The sequence below is a fragment of the Trichechus manatus genome, unplaced genomic scaffold, assembly GCF_000243295.1.
Source record: "Trichechus manatus latirostris isolate Lorelei unplaced genomic scaffold, TriManLat1.0 scaffold00080, whole genome shotgun sequence".
Taxonomy (NCBI): domain Eukaryota; kingdom Metazoa; phylum Chordata; class Mammalia; order Sirenia; family Trichechidae; genus Trichechus; species Trichechus manatus.
In genome coordinates this window covers 7,387,316-7,406,404 of record NW_004444016.1, presented here as the reverse complement: position 1 = coordinate 7,406,404, position 19,089 = coordinate 7,387,316, and the positions used below count along the sequence as shown (strand labels likewise).

Genomic DNA, 19,089 nt, shown 5'->3' with positions numbered 1-19,089 from the left:
AATTCAGTCTCTTTAATAAATCTATTCTTATTATCTGTTTTTTCTTGAGTGGCCTTTGGTAATTTGTGTCTTTTAAGGAATTTGTCTACTTCATCGAGTTTAGCAAATTTATTGACATAAAATTTTTCTTTATATTTTCTTTTTATCCTTTTAATATCTGTAGGATCTATAGTGACACCTTTCATTCCTGATAACTGGTGATTTGGGTCTTCTTTCTTTTTCCCTTGATCCTCTGGCTAGTAGTTCATCAATTTTATTGACTTCTGAATAACTGACTTTTCATTTTATTGATTTTTTTCTATTGACTTTCTATTTTCAATTTCACTGATTTCTGCTTTTATTATTTCCTTTTTTCTTGCTTTGAGTTTAAATTGCCCTTTTTTTTTCTTAAAGTCTAAGCTTACATTACTGATTTTAAGTCTTTCTTGCTTACGCATAAGCATTTCATATTATATATTTCCTTTTATTAAAGATGCTTTAGCTACCTCCCACAAGTTTTGAAATTTTTTATTTTCATTTAGATACAAATATTTTCTAATAGCCTTATGACTTTTATTAATTTCCAAATATTTGGGGTTTTCTAGATATCTTTCTGTTACTGAATTCTAGTTTAATTTCATTATGATTAGAGAAGATACGTTGTATGATTTCAGTTATTTCATATTTGTTGCAGTTTATTTATGGCCCAGAATATGGCCTGTCTTGGTGATTGTTCCCTGTGCATTTGAAAAGAATGTAAATTCTTCTGTGGCTGGGTGGAGTGTTGTATAGATGTCAGTTAGGTCAAGTTAGTTGATAGTATTGTTCAGGTCTTCTATTTCCTTATTGATTTTCTGTTTACTTGTTCTATCAGTTACTTAGAGAGGTGTGTTAGAGTCTCCAACTATGCAGTGCGATGGATCACTTTTATATGGCCTTTCTAGCCATGGTCCTGTAACTCCCATCAAATGATTGGATAGGAGTATGCAAATAAGGTGCTTGTGGCCCACCAGGGGGGATTGGACAGGTTGCTAATAATGCAAATAAGGTGCATGACACCCTTGTGGGGGGGGGGTGGGACCAGGCAAATAAGATGTATGGAACCCTAACGAGGGGGTTGGTCAGTTTTGCCATCCCACTAGGCTTAAAATGAGCCATCGCAGGGGCAGAGAGGTGAGAACTCACTATCATCAAGAAAGAAGAACTAGGAGTGGAGCACATCCTAAAGGACCTAGGATCCCTGTGCTGAGAACCTCCTAGGAGACAGAGAGAGCGAGCCGTTAACACCAGAGATGACGAGAAGCAGCAACAGAGAAATGGGGGCATCAGAGGCAGCAGAACCAGGAGACTGGCAGGAGACAGTGCGATGGGCTTCCCAGCCCACAGAGCGAGAAAGCTGAGCGCCTTCGGGCAGGAGGCTTGCTGATAGAGTGGGGTGCTTCTGGGCACTTGTCAGCAGAGCTAGGTTTGCCGACCCCATGAAGCTAGAGAGCTGAGTGCTTTCAGGCCAAGGATTCCTGGTGGAGTGGCCTGCCTATGGGCATTTATTGGCAGAGCTAAAGAGCTTTGTACACTTGCCTCAGCAGGGCAGAGGCCAAGCTGGGGGGCCGAGGGCCAGAGAGAGGCCTGCCTGTGGGCATAGCTGAGAAGAGGCTGTCCTGATCGAAGAAGTGTATCCTGAGTCGTTCCTGATCCTGAATTATAACCTGTTACTTCCCTAATAAACCCCATAGCTGTGAGTATGGTCTGTGAGTTCTGAGTGGCCATTGCAACGAATTATCGAACCCAGCAGAGAAGTAGAGAGTACCATGGGAGGGATGGCTGGTGTCAGAACTGGTAAAAAGGTTGGAGAGAAGAGATATGTCTAACCTCTGCCTCATAACAATCAGCCTTAGATTGTTGATCTGGATTCTTCTTCCCTCTTCGTGAAGTTAGACGAGGTGAGATGCCCCCGCTGCACCATTTTTGCAAACTGTAATTGTATTTGTATATTTCTTCTTTCAGTTCTGCCAGTTTTTGCTTCATGCACTTAGAAGTTCTGTTAAGTGCATTCACATTTAGGATTGTTGTTCTTTTTATAAATTGACTTTTTTAAAATTAGTCCTGCTAGGTGTTTGGTTATGTATAAATTGACTTTTTTATTGTTGTATCTCTCTTTATCCCTGATAATATTCATTGTTCTGAAGTCTACTTTGTCTGATATAAACACATTCACTCCAGCTGTCTTTTGATTAGTATTTATATTTACATCGCATGTTTTTCCATCCTTTTACTTTTTTTTATAATAGCTCTCTTGAGATAATACTTCACATGCCATGCATCTATTTGAAATATATAATTCAGTGGTTTTAATATATTCAGAGTTGTGCAGCCATCACCACAATCAATTTTAGAACATTTTCATCATCCCTAACAAGAAATCCTGTACCCATTAGCAGTCACTCCCCATTTTCTCCAGCCCCCCTCCTCTCACGCCTAACCCCTGGCCCTAGGCAACCACTAATCTTTCTGTCTCTATAGATTTGCCTATCCTGGACATTTCATGAAAATGGAGCCATACCATATGTGATCTTTTGTGACTCGCTTTTTTCACTTAACATAATGTTTTCAAGGTTCATCCATGTTGTAGCATGTGTCAGTACCTCATTCCTTTTTTTGGCTGAATAATATTCCATTGTATGGATATGCCACATTTTTTTAAATACATCTATTGATGGACATTTGGGTTGTTTCCACTTTTTAGCTATTATGAATAGTGCTGCTATAAACATTGGTGTATAGATTTTTGTGTGGCCATACGTATGTTTTCATTTCTCTTAGATATATACCTGGACCACATGATAACTCTATATTTAATGTTTTGAGGAACTGCCAGGCTGTTTTCCAAGGTGACTAGACCATTTCACATTCCCACCAACAACGTATGAGGGTTCCAATTTTTCCACATTCTCACCAACAGTTGGTATTATCGGTGTTTTATTTTTTCGTTACAGCCATCCTAGTAGGTGTGATCATCCTTTTACTTTTAACCTATGTATGTGTTCATATTTAAAGTGGATTTCTTGTGAACTGTATATAGTTGGTCTTGTTTTTTAATTTAATCTGACATTCTTTGCCTTTTAATTGGGGGTCCTTAGTTATTTACTTTTCAAGTAATTAGCGTTATGATCGGGTTTAAATCTACCACCTTGCTAGTTTCTGTTTATCTCATTTGTTCTTTATTCCTTTTTTCCTCTTTTTCTGCCTCCTTTTACATTAATTATCTTTTGTGATACTGTTTTATCTTCACTTTCGCTTCTTAGTTTTTCCTCTATTAAAATAATTTTTATAGTGGCTGGCCTGTTTTACAGTATACCTCTTTAATTTATCACAGTCTACAAATAATTTACCACTTCACCTTGTATTATATGTGAAATTCCTTGTTCCCATCCTTTGTTTCGTTGTTATATATTTCACATGTGTTAACACCAAAACCAAAACCAAACCCACTGTGGTCAAGTTGATTCTGACTCATAGTGACCCTACAGGACAGAGTAGAACTGCCCTGTAGGGTTTCCAAGGCTGTAAATCTTTATTGAAGCAGACTGTCATCTCCGCAGAGCAGCTAGTGGGTTCGAACCACCAACATTTCGGTTAGTAGCCGAGCGCTTAACCACTGCACAACCAGCAGTCCTTACATATGTTATAAACCTCACAATACATTGTTACTATTTTTGTTTTGTTTAGATCAGGGGTCAGCAAGCTTTTTCTGTAAAGAGCCAGATGGTAAAATTTTCAGCTTTGCTGGCCGTGTGGTTTATGTCATAACTTTCTCTCTTAACTCTGCCATTATAGTGAAAAAGCAGCCATACACTATATATAAACAAATGAGTGTAGCTAGATAAGCCCATAGTCCATAGTTTGCCAACCGCTTTTTTAGACAGTTAACTATCTTTTAAAATGATTAACAAAAAGAAAAACATGTCTATTGTGTTCATCATTTTCTTTTCTGGTATCATATTCCTTCTTCTGGAGTCTTCTTTCTTATGGTGTACGTTTGTCAGAATAAATTCTCTCAGCTTTTTTGTTTGAATTTCCCCTTCACTTTTGAAAGATATTTTCACTATGTATGTAGAGCTTTTTTCTTTCAATACTTTGAAAATATTACTCCATTGTCTTCTGGCTTGCATATTTTATGACAGGAAGTTTGCTTTAATTCTTATCTTTCTTTCTCTGAATATAATGTGTCCTTTCTCTGGCTGCCTTCAAGATTTTCTCTTTATCTTTGTTTCTCAGTAGTTTGATGATACATCTAGGTGTTCTTTAGTATTTATTTTTTCTAGGTGAATTCTACATTTTTAAAAAAATTACTGTGTTTTAGGTGAAAGTTTGCAATGCAAATCAGTATCTCATTCAAAAATTTACACACAAATTGTTTTGTGACATAGGTTGCAGTCCCTGCAATGTGTCAGCACTCTCCCCCTGTCCCTTTCTACCTTGGGTTCTCTGTATCCATTCGTCCAGTTTTCCTGTCCCTTTCTGCCTTCTTGTCTTTGCTTTTAGGCAGGTATTGCCCATCTGGTCTTATATACTTGATTGAACTAAGAAGCACGTTCTTCATGTGTGTTATTATTTGTCTTATAGGTCTATCTTATCTTTGGCTAAAAGGTGGACTTTGGGAGTAGCTTCAGTTCTGAGTTAGCAGGGTGTCTTGGGGCCATAGTCTTGGGGTTCCTCCAGTCTCTGTCAGACTAGTAAGTCTTTTTGTCAGTTTGAATTTTGTTCTACATTTTTCTCCTGCTCTATCTGAGACCGTTTATTGTGATCCCTGTCAGAGTGGTTGGTGGTGGTAGCTGGGCACCATCTAGTTCTTCTGGGCTCAGGCTGGTGGAGGCCATGTGGTCCATTAGTCCTTTGGAGTAATATTTTCCTTGTGTCTTTGGTTTGCTTCATTCTTCTTTGCTCTGGATGGGATGGGACGGTAGATGTATCTTAGATGGCTGCTCATAAGTTTTTAAGATCCCAGATGCTACTCACCAAAGTCAGATATAGAACATTTTCTTTATGAACTATGTTATGCCAGTTGACCTAGATGTCCCCCCAAGTTTGGTATTTATTTTGCTTGTGGTTCTCTGAGTTTCACAGTTTCAAAACTGATTTGGTGTTTTTTCACTTTAGAAAATTCTTGTTCATTCTTTTTTCAAATATTTCTTCTTCCCCATTCTCTCTTCACCTTCTGGGTCTGTAATTACACACATGGTCAACTGATATTGTCTCTTAGGTCTTGGGCACTATATCCTATTTTTTTAAATTTTTTATTGTACTTTAGGTGAAGGCTGACAGAACAAATAGTTTCTCATGAAACAGAAGTACACATGTTGTTTTATGACATTGGTTAACAACCCAACAACATATCAACCCTCTAGCTTCTCAACCTTTTTTTTTTTTGGTGAAAATACACATAGCCAAAGATACACCATTTCAAAAATTTCTACATGCGCAGTTCAGTGACATTGACTACGCTCTTCGAATTGTGCTGTTATTCTCACTTAAGATGAAGGCTTACAGAACAAAATAGTTTCTCATTTAACAGTTACTACACATGTTGCCCTAAGACAATGGTTAACAATCTCACAACACATCAACTATATCCTTACTCAACCTTGGGTTCCCTATCACCGGCTTGCTTGTCCCCTTCTGCTTTCTGGCCCTTGTCACTGGACTCCTGTACCTCGTTAGTCTCATTTGGTTTTACGGGGCCGTCCACTCCTAAAGCTGAAGAGTGAACCGTGGAGGTAACTTTACCACTGAGCTAAAAGGGTGTCTGGGGGCCATACTCTCGGGGTTTCTCCAGTCTCCTTTAGGCCAGTAAATCTGGTCTTTTTTTTGTGAGTTAGAATTATGTTCTACATCCTTCTCCAGCTCTGTCCAGAACCTTCTGTTGTGATCCTGGTCCGAGCAGTCAGTGGTGGTAGCCGGACACCATCTAGCTGTACTGGACTCAGTCCGGTGGAGGCCTTGGTAGCTGTGGACAATTAGTCCTTCGGACTAATCTTTTCCTTGTTCTCTTCATTCTCCCTTGCTCCCGAAGGGTTGAGACCAGTGGAGTATCTTAGATGGCCGCTCACAGGCTTTTAAGACTCCAGACACTACGTACCAAGGTAGAATGTAGAGCATTGTCTTTATAAGCTGTGTCATGCCAATTGAGCTAGATGTTCCCCGAGACCACGGAGGGGTGAACACTTTTAATTTATGCTGAGTTGCAAGAAAGTGAAAGTCGTGCAGGACAATTCAGAACACAGCCTCTGATGTTCCCTAAATAATCAAAACCAAAAGCCATCACAGAATCATGTTTTTCAGATGGCATAATTACCAATCAATGTAGAAGTGAAACAGCAACGCAGCAAGTCCTTGAGAGTTGACAGTGCAGGGCCAACGTGGCATTGAGTTCCAGGTCAAAATAGAAGCCTTTTACAAAGAAACAACTCTAGAGTATATGATCCTGAATATTGTAGTACATTATCTGCATATCATTTGCCATAGGAGAATAATTTCCCTCTTCATGGCTTATTTTTCCTTTGTGGTACATTCTGAACTCAGGAATCCTTTACCTACTGTTTGGCTTTCCATAAACAATCAGGCAGAGTCTGAATAAGACTGTCTGCTTTGAGAAACTGTGTACCTAGTTGTTTATAAGTCTCATAATTAAATTATCATGCTATGTCCTTTATCTTCAAAATGTTTTTGTTGTTAGTGGCCATCAGCTCATGGTGACCCTATGCACAACGAGATCGGACCATTGTGATCCACAGAGTTCTCATAGGCTGATTTTTTTGAAGTATATCACCAGGTCTTTCTTTTTAGTCTGTCTTAATCTGGAAGCTCCACTGAAGCCTGTTCAGCATCATAACAACATGCAAGCCTTCATTGACAGATGGGTGGCGGCTATGCTTGTGGTACGTTGGTTGGGAATTGAACCTGGATGTCACACATGGAAGGCGAGAATTCTACCACTAAACCACTCATGTCTTCAAAATAGTATCTGATAATTCAATGTCTTTTTTTTTTTTTTTAACAATAGGCAAATGTTTCTTGGGGCTTTCCAGTCTCCCTACAAAGTGTCTTTGGCATTTTTTGATTTGAGCACTAAACCAAACTTACTATAAATTTTGTATTTGAATTTTGACTATGTAACTACTCTTTGAGGTAGGCATGTGAATTTACCAAATACTCATCCTCGTTTAAGACTTTCATGACTGAGGTGTTCTTCTAGGCTTAATAGTAGCTTGGCCAGCTTTGGTGGAATCTCTCTGGCCTTTAAAGTTGGCATACTCCAATATAGCTACCTCAGGGGTGTGTGGCTGCAGAAAAACGTTTTTGTTGTTGAGTGTTCTTGCTTTCTAGTAATTTTATTTTCTGCTGAAGGGATTTAGTATCTGTTCAGATACTTTATTTTTAAAGGCTACATAAGTAATGACTTGACCTCTAATCTTAGCTTTGAAATTTTCCCAGACACTAATAAAGATGATATCTGATGAACTATTATTTGAGAATACTACTTACTGGCCAGCAGTCAGTGCCATTTAAAAATGTATATTTTACTCTGAAAATTATTTCCATGGCTAAAAGACTTTGTTAGTAAAATCCTGCATGTAATGACAATTGATGACTCTTGGATCTTCTTTTATTATATTTTTTACATGATGTGATTGAGACTTGATACAGTTCAAACCAGCTCTTCTTAAATGTAGGCATGAGTTCTGATAGAAACATTCTATAAACCATACTCTTATCAGAAATAGTACCTGTCTACTGGACCGAATAAGAACATGTTAGATGTGAAGGGTTCGCATAGAAAAGACCTACAGTTAAGCCTTGTTTGTATGAGTGTAGGCATCTTTGCAGTAAATATATGAGTAAGGTTTTTAAAAAGTTACTACTGAAGACTAGATCAGCAGTTAAATTATCTGGGGTGTTCATATCAATCACAAGCTAAGTAATTAGTGGAATGAAAGCGATGTTCATCATGTTTTAATATGTGTGGGAAGCTGTATTCATGAAGAAGAAGGGGCAGAAAGCAGTTTTCTCCCAGATGTCTGGGAAATAGCTAGTTGCCCTATTTGGTCTGTTTTACTTTTCTTCTGCTATAGCAACAGACCTTCTCATTAAGAATCTACCTAAGTACATCGTTTCTGTGGGATTGACAGAGGAAACACATACTGCTACGTCGATATGTTTTTTTTGCTTGGCTTTTTGTTAAGAGATGATGTTTAGTTCTGAACTCTGTGTGCAAAGAGAAGAATGTCTGTTTTGTTGAAATCTATTAGAGCCTAGTTACACTATCCTGAAAGAGATTTGAGTAATTAGAGTTTTTCCCTTGATTCCAGTGGAAGGGAACTATTTCAGTTAACTTACTTGAGGCTATAAAATAGATTGTTCTTCCTTCCCCCACAGCAAGAATAATGAACATAAAGTCACAAAACAGATTCAGTGTTAATTTTTAAAGTTTCCCATATTTCCACGCTCGTACCATCAACGGTAAATAGTGTGCCTGACTGTAAAATGGAAAAAGTTGAAATTTTCCGTTTGTGCATTTTGAGCTTTTCAGAGGTATTATACACTCTGGAAATAATAATAAAAGATACTAGAGCTTATACAGTGCTTTTTGTGTGAGGAACTCATATAAACACTAATGCATTGATCCTAACACAGTACTTGATTGTGACTTTAAAAGGTCATGAGTTACTGCTGTTACAGAAAAAAAAAAGATGGGGGGAAGCTCCAATTTACAAATACTGTTTAAAAAAATCTAGATAAAAGTTGAATGATATAACTGAAAAAATAAAAATTAGGATATTTATTGTGTTTATATGTTAACTTTCCTCTTAGCCTGGGATAGATTTTTATCTTTTTTTTTTTCCTTTTATCTGTGAATCTACTTGAAGCCTGCTGCCCTTCTTAGATAAGAAGACAGAATCTACTATAAGCCTTTATCCCTTCTCAGCCAAGGAGGTTTAACCCTGGTAGTTTTCTGTTTGTCACATTAACATAGCAATGTATTTTATTTGTCCTGAATTAGGGGATCGTCTTTTTAGTTTTCTTAGTTTGCTCTTTGATATATAGTTATTGAATTTGATGAATATCTTGGTCATGTGGCTTAATTTCCAACTTTTGTGTATTTTGTAGGTTTATTCTTCAGTCCAAGGAGGTAATTCACAAGCAGCTATTAGAGAAACAGAAAATAGCAGAAGAAAAAATTAAAGAATTGGAAGTAAGTTTTGAGTGAATATTGGCGATAGTAGTCAACTTTTAGGAAAAAAAAGTGATAATATCGCTGTGTTTAAACCATATTAAATGAAAATGTATGCCTGTCAAGGCCATGTCATATTGTTTTCATTTCTTCTAATTTTGTTAGAACTTCTGAAGCAGTCATATTCATGAAAAGTGTATGAGATTGAAAAAAAAAGAGTAGCCTCTTTCGAACTATAGAGAAATTTGAAGAAGACAAAATGGTTTTAACCTGAATGTATTTTCTCCATTGCCTTTGAATGAACATGTCTGTTCTTAAAAAAACAAAACCCAACAGCAGGATTTATTTAAACATCACATATGTATAGTGGATTGTGGTGGATGAGCAAGCAGAGCAGGAGCAGGGGAGTGGGTAATGATAACTATAATGATAGAAGATCTTGGTTATAGTCTCTCTCTTACATATTGTAATTCCTTTAACCTAGATTAGGTTGCAGACAAGGACTAAGTAGTAAGCTATAACTAATTAAATACCTGAAGGATGGTGTTCCTATGGGGAAAACAAACTTTTTTAGATAGGGAAAAGGATGATGTTTGTATTGGTTTTCTAGGGCTGCCATAACAAAATACCACAAACTGGGTGGCTGGTAAGAACAGAAATATATTGTCTCGAAGTTGTGGAGGCTAGAAGTCTGAGATCAGGGTGTCAGCATTTTGATTCTTTCTGAGGGCTCTGAGGGAGAGTTTGTTCCTTGCCTCTGTCCTAGCTTCTAGTGACGGCCGGTGATCCTTGACATTCCTTGACTTTTAGGTACCTCAGTCAGCCTCCATCTTCACATGGCTGTTTTCCCTCTGGGTTTTTCTTTGTGTCTTTTCTCTTTATTAAGGACACCATTCATACTGGATTCGGGCCCACCCTACTCCAGTATGACCTCATGTTAACTGTTAACATCTTCAAAGATCCTGTTTCCAAAAGTCATGTTCACAGGTACTGGGGGTTAGAACTTCAGCCTATCTTTATGGAAGACACAGTTAAGAGTAATTTAGTAAATCTTTGGAAAATTTGAGTTTATTATTATAGCTTCATTATACATTAGATGTTTGGTGGGATATTCTTGGGCTTTTGTGAAAGGTCCATCCTGTGTATAGTAAAAGTTAGACTGGACAAAAAGCTTGTTATTATTTCTTAGGGACCAAGATTTCCCGAGATTGGGGGGTGGATTCAATGACTTCATAGGTCACTTTATCTAATTTCTATGAGTACTGTTTGAGGCAGTAGTTCAGAATCTGACTCAGCCCTCTGCTAAGTTAGTGAGACACCCTCTAGCCTCCTGGGGATTTCTCAGGGGCACTGACATGGCATGACTTGGGAGCATGTTTACTTCACAATTATTCAGTAAGCTATATATATTAATATATATGTCTGTAAATGCTACAGCTTACTACTAAAAAAAAAATGACTACTTTTTTTAATGGATTTTAAGCTCTGAGAATAAGTCAGACTAGGAAGAAAGACCTGGCAATCTCCCAAAAATTAGCCATTGAAAACCCTATGGATTACAACAGAATATTGCTGAATATAGTGCTGGATGGTGAACCCCTTATGTTGGAAGGAACCGAAAATACACAGTGGCTGCAACAGTTGTTGTTGTTGTTAGGTGCCATCGAGTCGGTTCTGACTCATAGCAACCCAGTGTACAACAGAACAAAACAGTGCCCTGTCCCACACCACTCTCACAATCATTGCTATGTTTGAGCCCATTGTTGCAGCCACTGTGTCAGTCCATCTTGATGAGGGTCTTCCTCTTTTTTTTGCTGACCCTCTACCTTACCAAGAGGACTGGTCCCTCCTGATAGCAAGTCCAAAGTACGTGAGACAAAGTCTCACCATCCTTGCTTCTAAGGAGCGTTCTGGCCATACTTCTAAGACAGATTTGTTTGTTCTCCTGGAAGTCCATGGTATATTCAGTATTCTTTGCCAACACCATAATTGAAAGGCATCAATTCTTCTTCAGTCTTCCTTATTCATTGTCCAGCTTTCACATGCATATGAGACGATTGAAAATACCATAGCTTGGGTATTTACAATAGACTCAAGCATACCAATAATTGTGAAGATGGCACAGGACCAGGCAACCTTTTGTTCTGTTGTGCATGGGGTCGTCATGACTCAGAGCCAACTCGATAGCAACTAACAAAAACAACAACAAAATTGGAGCTATGCAAGCAGATGAACCAGTAGGTATAATTCTTATTTCATTTGTAAACAGATTTCTATCACTGACTCTGCTCTCCCCTCCCTCCTCTCTTCATTGAAAATACAGATAAGAATCATTGCCTATAATACAGTAATGTCCACTTGACATCACTTCAAAAGAGGGGTTCCCCTCATATGCACAATAATACCACTCCAAAATGAAGTGCTTAGGGTAAAAACTGGTCATCCATCCAAGTGCCTACCAGTCACCACCTATGCTGTGGAAAAATGATCCTTAATAGGCAGAGTAAAATTTCCTCAATCATGGGAATTCCTCTAAAACATTTTCTCATTAGAGTATCATAACTAAGCCAACTTAGTGTCACAGGCACGTCCTATCCAGTTCTCTCACAGCTGTTCTTCCCACTTATTTCAGAAACCACTGTCTGACCAAAATTGTCGTTTTTGTGTACGAGTCAGAGCTTTAAGCTACACAGTTAGATTTTACTTACAGCATGGGCAGGAGAGCTATTTCTTAACCCTGAAATTGCAACACTCTGCGTCAGAAGTGGCACTGAGTGGGCCAGAATGTCCTGAGTTTCCTTATTATTATGTCAATGCTGAGCTAACCTTGGTGGTGAAAGGGATGGTAATCATGTTGGAGATAGATGGCATGAGCCTAAAATATAATGGGGAGTTAGGCTGAAGGGGGCCCTGATGGCACAGTGATTAAGAGCTACGGCTGCTAACCAAAAAGGTCAGCAGTTCAGATCCACCAGCTGCTCCTTGGAAACCCTGTGGGGCAGTTCTGTTCTGTCCTGTAGGGTTGCTATGAGTCAGAATTGACTTGATGGCGATTGGTTTGGTTTTTTTGGTTTTAGGCTAAAGGCAGATAAGCCTGAAACAGTAAATGTTTGGATCCCACCTGGAATAAGGGAGAAAGAATATAAGGGAATGGTGGCCAAAATGTGTTTCAGTATATCACTGAAAAAATTACAGTTATTGCTAGGATTCCAAATAGTTGAGATTAAAAAGGCCAGGGGTCAGAAACTGAGCTCTAGCTTATCTCAACGCTGAATCTAAGTTTTCCCAACTGCAAAAGAAGCCCACAAGTGATTATTTTCTCCTTAACACCAAAAAAACTGAACAAAAATATAAGATGTATTTTTCACTCTCTAATATATATATATATATATATACACATATATATATGTATATACACATATACACATATTTAGTCTATCATTAGAGTTTTAATTACTTTAACAAAAACTGAATTTTCTTAAAAAAAAAAGCCTATTTTCTCCTTTTAATGATTTACTGTGAGTTGACATCGACTTGATAGCACATAACAACAACATGCTGTACATTTCAAAAAGAAAGTTATTTTTTCCAAAGACAAATGAGACTTGTAAAAAAGTCGTAATTCCAAATCTTAAATAATTATATCCATGTCATTTTTAAAAATTGCACTTTTGCACTTTTATAATAACAACGTACTATACTGTGAATGGAGCCCTGGTGGCACAGTGGTTAAGAACTCGGCTGCTAACCAAAAGGTCAGCAGTCCGAATCCACCAGCTGCTGCTTGGAAACCCTATGGGGCAGTTCTACTCTGTCCTATAGGGTTGCTGTGAGTTGGAATCAACGGCAATGGGTTTGCTTTTTGGTTTTTATTCTGTGGATTATACACTCAGCCATCTTCTTTAAAAAGCTATTTGTTAATCAATATTTTAAAAAATAGAACATTTCCTCAAATAATGAGATAAATAATATGGCTAATCGGCTAATCTGTCATACTAAAGCCACCATTTTCTATTTTCTCATGAATAGGATCAGCATCATTGGTCTACTAGTCACCATTAGGATGAAATGTGATATTCCCTTCCTTTATAAAAGAAAGATAAAAATCTATACAATATTATCATATTGTCAGCTTAAAATGAAATGCTTCCAAATCAATCCCATCAAAGTGATTATAGTCTGAAGAATACCCAATATAGAGATATTAAATGTAAATGTAGAGTTTTAAGAAGGAAATGACAATGAAGACTGTCATCTCAAGGGCTAGATAGTGCTTGTCTTTGCCCCTCTTGTAAGTAATATGACTCCCTATCAAGGGGACATGGAGATGGGGATATAGTACCCCCTTCTCTACCCTAAAAGAGGAAAAAGGTAGGTGAGCCACCTAGTTGTCTGGCAGTGCAGGCACCGTATGACAGAGTTATCAAAGGCTAAACAAATTTCACTTAAGCTTTGCACTCAGAAATAAAGACCAGAAAAAATATTTGGAGGGGGCAAACAAACAGTAAGAGCAGAGTTGGGTAAAAGGTTTCTGGAAAAAGTTTATCCAGAGTGTCATGTACGTAGACCGTAGGTAGGGGCTGGAGAGGTACACACATTGGCCCAAATTAGTAAAACAAATTAACAGCTTTGATCAGAAACTGGATCTATAACCCAGCCTAAAAACATCCTTATTCATTAAGAGACAAAAAACGTGCTACATGGAAATAGCCTGGTCTTTGCAGTGTTATATATAAATTGTGCCTTCCCAACTTAATTATAAGGTATCTGATGGTAGGAACTGATGATGATGATAATTTTAGAGGATTAAGATGAAATAGGTTGGACTGGCAAGAAATGCTATAGCCCAGAAGAAGGGACTGTGGATTTACAAGGAGAAGCACCAACTGGGAGGCCTTGGGAGAACCTATTTAGAGCTCTGAATTTGTATCAAGGTTCCCAAGTAATTGAAAACCTATTTGTGATTTACTTCAACTGGAGATGGTTTATATTCCCAAATTCCCGCATTATGTTATGAAGCTAATATAATAATTAGAGACCACAAAGAAGTACCTAATTTAAGATTTAGGAATCAGAAAATGCTTTTCAGGAGAAGTGCCCCTAAACTGAGACCTGAAGGGATTAGTAGATGGACCTGGTAAAGGCAGGAGGAGGAAGTTCCCAGGCAAAGGAAACTACTTTTTTGTTTTTCTTTTTAATGTACAAACTAAATTTATTTTTATTTTTTAAATTATTATTTATTAAAATTGACTTTATTTTGGTGTGCATTTCTATAAATTTTAACATATATATAGATTTGTATAGCCACCCCACAGTCAGGAGACAAAACAGTTCCATCACCCAAAAAACCTCCCTCTTCTTATCCCAAAGGAAAGTACTTTTGCGAAGACCTAGTAGAAACAAATAGAGCACAGCAGGTTCCAGAAACAGTATTTTTGCATGGGTGAAACATACGGTATAAGAGAAGGCAGAGAAAACGAATGGATGAGAGAAATAAACAACAGTCATTTCACAAAGAGCCTTGAAAGTATGTTAAAGAGTATGAACTTTATCCTAAGAGCAAATATGTTGCATTTTACACTGAGGAGTAATAGGACCAGATTTAACATTACAGAAAGATCATTCTACTGTAGATATGTTTAAGGAATTGTAAGGAGAAAGACCAGAGATAGGAAAAACCGTTAAGATGCTACTACAGATAGTAGTGGCTCTCTTTAAAAAAAAAACTCCAGAAGGAAATACCAGTAATAGAGAAAATAGGGAAGAAGTAATATTTAGAAATAAGAATTTTCCAGAACTGATGAACAACACTAATCTTTAGATTCAGGAAGCCAACAAATTACAAGTAGGATTTTATATGTGTGTGTGTATATATATATATATATATATAAACAAATTATCATATTGTGAGCTTAAAATGAAAATACTTCGTAGTCAATCCGATCAGAGTGATTATGGTCTAAACGCATCCTAAACACATCCCAGAGAAACTACAAAACACAAAAGACAGAGAGCATATTGAAAAGCATCCAGACTGAAAAGACACAGGAACAAGAATTATACAGTAAAATCTATTAAAGCCAGAATTCGACGGGACTGCTTTGTTTTTCCGTGTCTTGCAAGTTTTTTGCCTTTGACGGTATAGTCTTAAACCACTTTTCTGTCGCTCTTTATTAGTGGAAAATATTTGAATTTTCCTTCTCTGATAGGATTCTGCCTTAAACAGTTTCCGGGCTTTTGCAGGTTTTACTGTAATTTATTTTATTTTTGTTATTGTTGAGAATATACACAGCAGAAATACACCAATTCAACAATTTCAACATGTACAATTCAGTGACATTGATTACATTCTTTGAGTTATGCAACCATTCTCATCCTCCTTTTCTGAGTTGTTCCTCCCCCATTAATTTAAACTCACTGCCCCCTAAGCTTCCTATCTAATTTTTCGAGTTGCTGTTGTCGATTTGATCCTATATAGATAGATCTTAAAAGAGTACAGTGCTCAAGGCAGACATTCTTTACTAATTAAGCTAAACTGTTGTTTGGTTTTAAGAAGACTTCAGGGGATATTTTTGGTTTAAAGTTTAAAGATTATCTCAGGGCAGTAGTTTCGGTGATTCATTCAGCCTTCATGGCTCCAGAAAGTCTGGATTCCATAAGAATTTGAAATTCTGTTCTGCATTTTCCCCCTCTTAATCAGGATTCTTGTATGGAATCTTTGATCAAAATGTACAGTAATGGTAGTTGGGCACCATCCAGTTCTTCTGGTCTCATGGCAAAGGAGGCAGTTGTTCATGGAGGCAATTAGCCACACATTCCAATTCTCCTCCCGTTCCTGACTCTCCTTCTTCCTCTGGTCTCATGGCAAAGGAGGCAGTTTTCCATGGAGGCAATTAACCACTCATTCCACATTCTCCTGTTCCTGACTTTCCTTCCTCTGTTGCTCCAGGTGAGTAGCAGCTTGCAAACTTTTAAGATCCCAGGCACTACGCAACAAAGTAGGAGGTACATCATAAGCACTACACGTTATTAGGCTTATTTACTGAGATGGTCCCATGAAACCAGGACACTAAACCTCCAAACCCTGATTGTGCATCTGAATGTGCATGGGAACCAAATCCCATGAGGTGTTTGGTTGTACGTATGTAGCCTTAGCAGCTATGCTTTTTTTTTTTTTTGTCATTATTGTAAATATGTCTATCACACAACTTTTGCCGTTTCAGCTTCTTACAGGTATACAACTTCTTGACAGCAGTTACATTAGTTGTTGTGCAGCTGTACCCTTAATGGAGTTTTTCCATCTCTATGAACCAAAACTCAGTACTCCATTTACACTAACCCCTCTTTTTCCGCCTCCCTCTGGCCTTTGTAACCACCAATAAATATTGGTCTCTCTATATTTGCTTTTTCTTGTCTTTATAGAAGTGAGGTCATACAATATTTGTCCTTTTGTGATTGACTTATTTCAATCAGCATAATGTCTTCAAGGTCCAGCCGTATTGTAGCATATATCAAGACTTCATTTCTACTGGCTGAGAAGTATTATTCCATTGTAGTATGTACCACATTCTGTTTATCCTTTCATCCGCTGATAAGCGTTTAGGTTGTTTCCACCTTTTGGCTATTGTGAATAGTGCTGCAGTGAACATTGATGTACAAGTGTGTTTGAGTCTCTGCTTTCACAGCTTTTGGGTATATATGTAGGAGTGGAATTACTGGGTCATATGGTAGTTCTGTTTTTAGTTTTTTGAGGAACTGCCATACTGTTTTCCACAACTCCTGTACCATTTTGCATTCCCACCAGCAATTGATAAGGGTTCCAGTTTCCCCACATCCTTGCCAACATTTGTTATTTTGTTATTAGCCATCCTAGGGGGAGTGAAATGCTATCTCAATGTGGTTTTGATTTGCATCTTCCTGGTGGCTAATGATGTTGAGCATCTTTTCATGTGTTTGGTGGCCATTTGAATGTCCTCCCTGATGAAATGTCTATTCAAGTCCTTTGTCCACTTTATGATTGAGTTGTTTGTCTTTTTGTTGTTAAGTTGTTGAATTTTTATATATATTTTGGTTATTAGATTATTTTTGGATATATGGTTTCCAAAGATATTCTCCAGTCGGTAGCTTGTCTTTTCACTTTTTTGATAAAGTCTTTTGATGAGTAAAAGTTTTAAATTTTTATGAGGCCCCATTTATCTTGTCTTTTGCTGTTTGTTATTTTGTTATTATATTAGATACTTTATTGTTAAAAGCTAGGCTCAACAGCATTGCCCTGCATTTTCTTCTAAGAATTTTATGGTTTTAGTTTTCACATTGAGGTCATTAATCCATTTTAAATTTGTTTTTGTGCATGATATGAGGCATGTATCCTGTTTCATTTTTCTGCATGTGGAAATTCAGTTTTCCCAACACCATTTATTGAAGAGACTCTTCTTTTCCCATTGAATGAACTTAGCAGAGAAGGATTATTTTGATGAGTTAGATTTTGATTTTTCTTTTATATTTTTGCATACTTCCCCTGCTTTTGTAATTAGATGGTAAGGAGAAGTTAATCAGTGTATTTTTCCTTATCCCTGATTCTTACTTTGATCAGTCTCTGTTTTCACATAACAGAGCTCAAGTAATAGATATGCCAGAAAAGTGAGTTGTTCAGTACTCAATGTGGGAAAGGCCACATCTGTAATAATGAGCACACTGTGCATGTCAGCTCAAAAGGACAAGATCCAAAGGGCTGATATTTGAGCTATAAGTAGAGATCTCCAAGTCACCTAGATTTACAGCAGAGCTTTCATTACCCTCAATTCCTGTTTTATGCCTTACATTGATTTAGGAGTTCTGGATTTTAGCCCTTGCTGTACTCTAAACCTTAGTTTTCTCATCTGTATAATGAAAAAGTTGGGTTAGAAGATCTCTAGAATGACTTCTATCAAGTTTATGGTTATAAGCTCAGTCTTTTTCTGAATTGCCACTTTGGGAGCAAAATGCCCCCTTATGTCTTAAAATGAAAAGATGGAAGGAAACAAACAAAAAAAGCTACCCAATTTCCTTTCAGTGTCCAGATTGTTACCTTAATTTAAAAAGTTAATTGGAATCCTATTTTTGAGGCTAAAATAAAACTACGGAGTTGTCCACCTATGGCTTTGCCAGATAAAATGTAATAACAAGATGATGGTATCTTCTCTGATATCTTTATAGTAGTTGCTTAAGTTTGCTAGAGACTTGAGTGTGATGGTTTAAGGTAGTTTATATTAGGCATTACCTGTTTTAGAAATACGTACTTTAGGATAACAAAAAAAAAAAAACCAAACTCGTTGCTGTTGAGTCCGATTCTGACTCACAGTGACCCTATAGGACAGAGTAGAACTGCCCCGATAGGGTTTCCAAGGAGCAGCTGGTGGATTTGAGCTGCCAACCTTTTGGTTAGCAGCCGAGCTCTTAACCACTGCGCCACCAGGGCTCCATAATTTAGGATAACCAAAAAACCCAACCCATTGCCGTTGAGTCAGTTCTGACTCGTAGCGACCCTATAGGACAGAGTAGAACTGCCCCATCGGGTTTCCACAGAGCGCCTGGTGGATTTGAATTGCCGACCTTTTGGTTAGCTGACCTTTTGGTTAGCTGCCGTAGCACTTAACCACTATGCCACTAGCGTTTGCATACTTTAGGATAGAGGTGTGTTAATAGCTTATTAACTGCACATACATAAATTAAAATAACATAACCAGGAAGACATCATTTTACTCATTTGTAGTGCTTTATCCAGTACTGTTTTATAAAATACATGGTACTTACGATAGTGACATATATATCCCTGTGCTCAGAAAATATTGATAATTAGATTTCTTGAGTGCACATGGACAATTTTAGTAAATTGTATCTTG

The 19,089-nt window shown here is 37.5% G+C and overlaps 1 protein-coding gene across 1 annotated transcript in view; it reads left to right on the top strand.

The window, feature by feature from the left end:
- PFDN1 (prefoldin subunit 1) overlaps positions 1 to 19,089 on the top strand; it is a 66,292-nt gene that overhangs the window by 19,316 nt on the left and 27,887 nt on the right. Inside the window, exon 3 of the mRNA XM_004381067.2 lies at positions 9,145 to 9,229. Within this exon, the coding sequence (XP_004381124.1) occupies positions 9,145 to 9,229 (85 nt within the window). The remainder of the gene's footprint in view (positions 1 to 9,144; positions 9,230 to 19,089) is intronic.